Source organism: Corvus brachyrhynchos, unplaced genomic scaffold, assembly GCF_000691975.1.
Source record: "Corvus brachyrhynchos isolate BGI_N302 unplaced genomic scaffold, ASM69197v1 scaffold660, whole genome shotgun sequence".
Lineage (NCBI taxonomy): Eukaryota > Metazoa > Chordata > Aves > Passeriformes > Corvidae > Corvus > Corvus brachyrhynchos.
Genome location: NW_008235547.1, coordinates 148,156 through 149,221, shown reverse-complemented (window position 1 = coordinate 149,221; position 1,066 = coordinate 148,156). Strand labels below are relative to the sequence as shown.

Genomic DNA, 1,066 nt, shown 5'->3' with positions numbered 1-1,066 from the left:
GGTGATGTTCTAGGTGACCCTATAGCGAGGACATGGGGATGTTGGTGGCCCTGGAGAAGGGTGAGGTGGCCTGGGTGGCCCCACGGAAGGACAGGACGGCCGTGGTGGCCCTGTAGCAAGGGCAGGGTGGTGTTTGAGGTGACCCTGTAGAACCCCAATGACGTTCTAGGTAACCCTACGGTGAAGTTCTAGGTAACCCCACGGTGACATTCCAGGTGACCCAGTGCTCAAGACATGACAGTGTTCCAGGTGGCCCCGTAGATGACCAGGTGGCCCTAGAGCCAGGAGCAGGTGACGTTCTAGGTCACTCTACAGCCAGAGTGACCACCACAGGTGACCCTGCGCCCACTCCCCACAGGAAGCCGGAGAAGGGGATCCAGTACCTGATCGAGAGGGGGTTCCTGTCTGACACCCCCGTGGGTGTCGCCCACTTCATCCTGGAGCGGAAGGGCCTGAGCCGGCAGATGATCGGCGAGTTCCTGGGCAACCGCCAGAAGCAGTTCAACCGCGACGTCCTCGAGTAAGGGGGGGACGTGCTGGGGAGGGGGGCTGGGCCGGGCTTCGGGGGGTCCCCCAGACCCATGCCCTGCCACGGGGTCTCGGCAGCTGCGTGGTGGACGAGATGGATTTCTCCGGGATGGAGCTGGACGAGGCCCTGCGGAAGTTCCAGTCCCACATCCGGGTGCAGGGGGAGGCGCAGAAGGTCGAGCGCTTGATCGAGGCCTTCAGGTGAGGGGTGGGTCCCTGTCCCCACGTCCCCATGTCCCCACATCCCCCTGTCCCTGTGTCCCCACGTCCCCGCTGCATTGCCCCTGCCACCAGGCCACAGCACACAGTGGTGTGGCCACCATGGGGTGACGTTCTAGGTGACCCTATGGACCGGGGGGGGACACAAGGGGATGGTGGCCCCTGTGGGACCAGGTGCCATTCTAGGTGACCCTACAGACTGGCAGGACATTGGGGGGGGGTCCCTGGACCACAGGGTGATGTTCTAGGTGACCCTGTGGATCAAGGAGGGGACATGGGGGTGGTGGGCCCATGTTCTAGGTGACCCTACACACTCGGG

The 1,066-nt window shown here is 63.8% G+C and overlaps 1 protein-coding gene across 1 annotated transcript in view; it reads left to right on the top strand.

Moving 5' to 3' along the window:
* The first annotated feature begins 32 nt into the window (after nucleotides 1–32).
* LOC103620147 (IQ motif and SEC7 domain-containing protein 2) overlaps nucleotides 33–1,066 on the top strand; it is a 5,971-nt gene continuing 4,937 nt past the window's right edge. Inside the window, exons 1-3 of the mRNA XM_017738299.1 lie at nucleotides 33–60; nucleotides 187–520; nucleotides 607–729. Of these exons, the coding sequence (XP_017593788.1) occupies nucleotides 33–60; nucleotides 187–520; nucleotides 607–729 (485 nt within the window). The remainder of the gene's footprint in view (nucleotides 61–186; nucleotides 521–606; nucleotides 730–1,066) is intronic.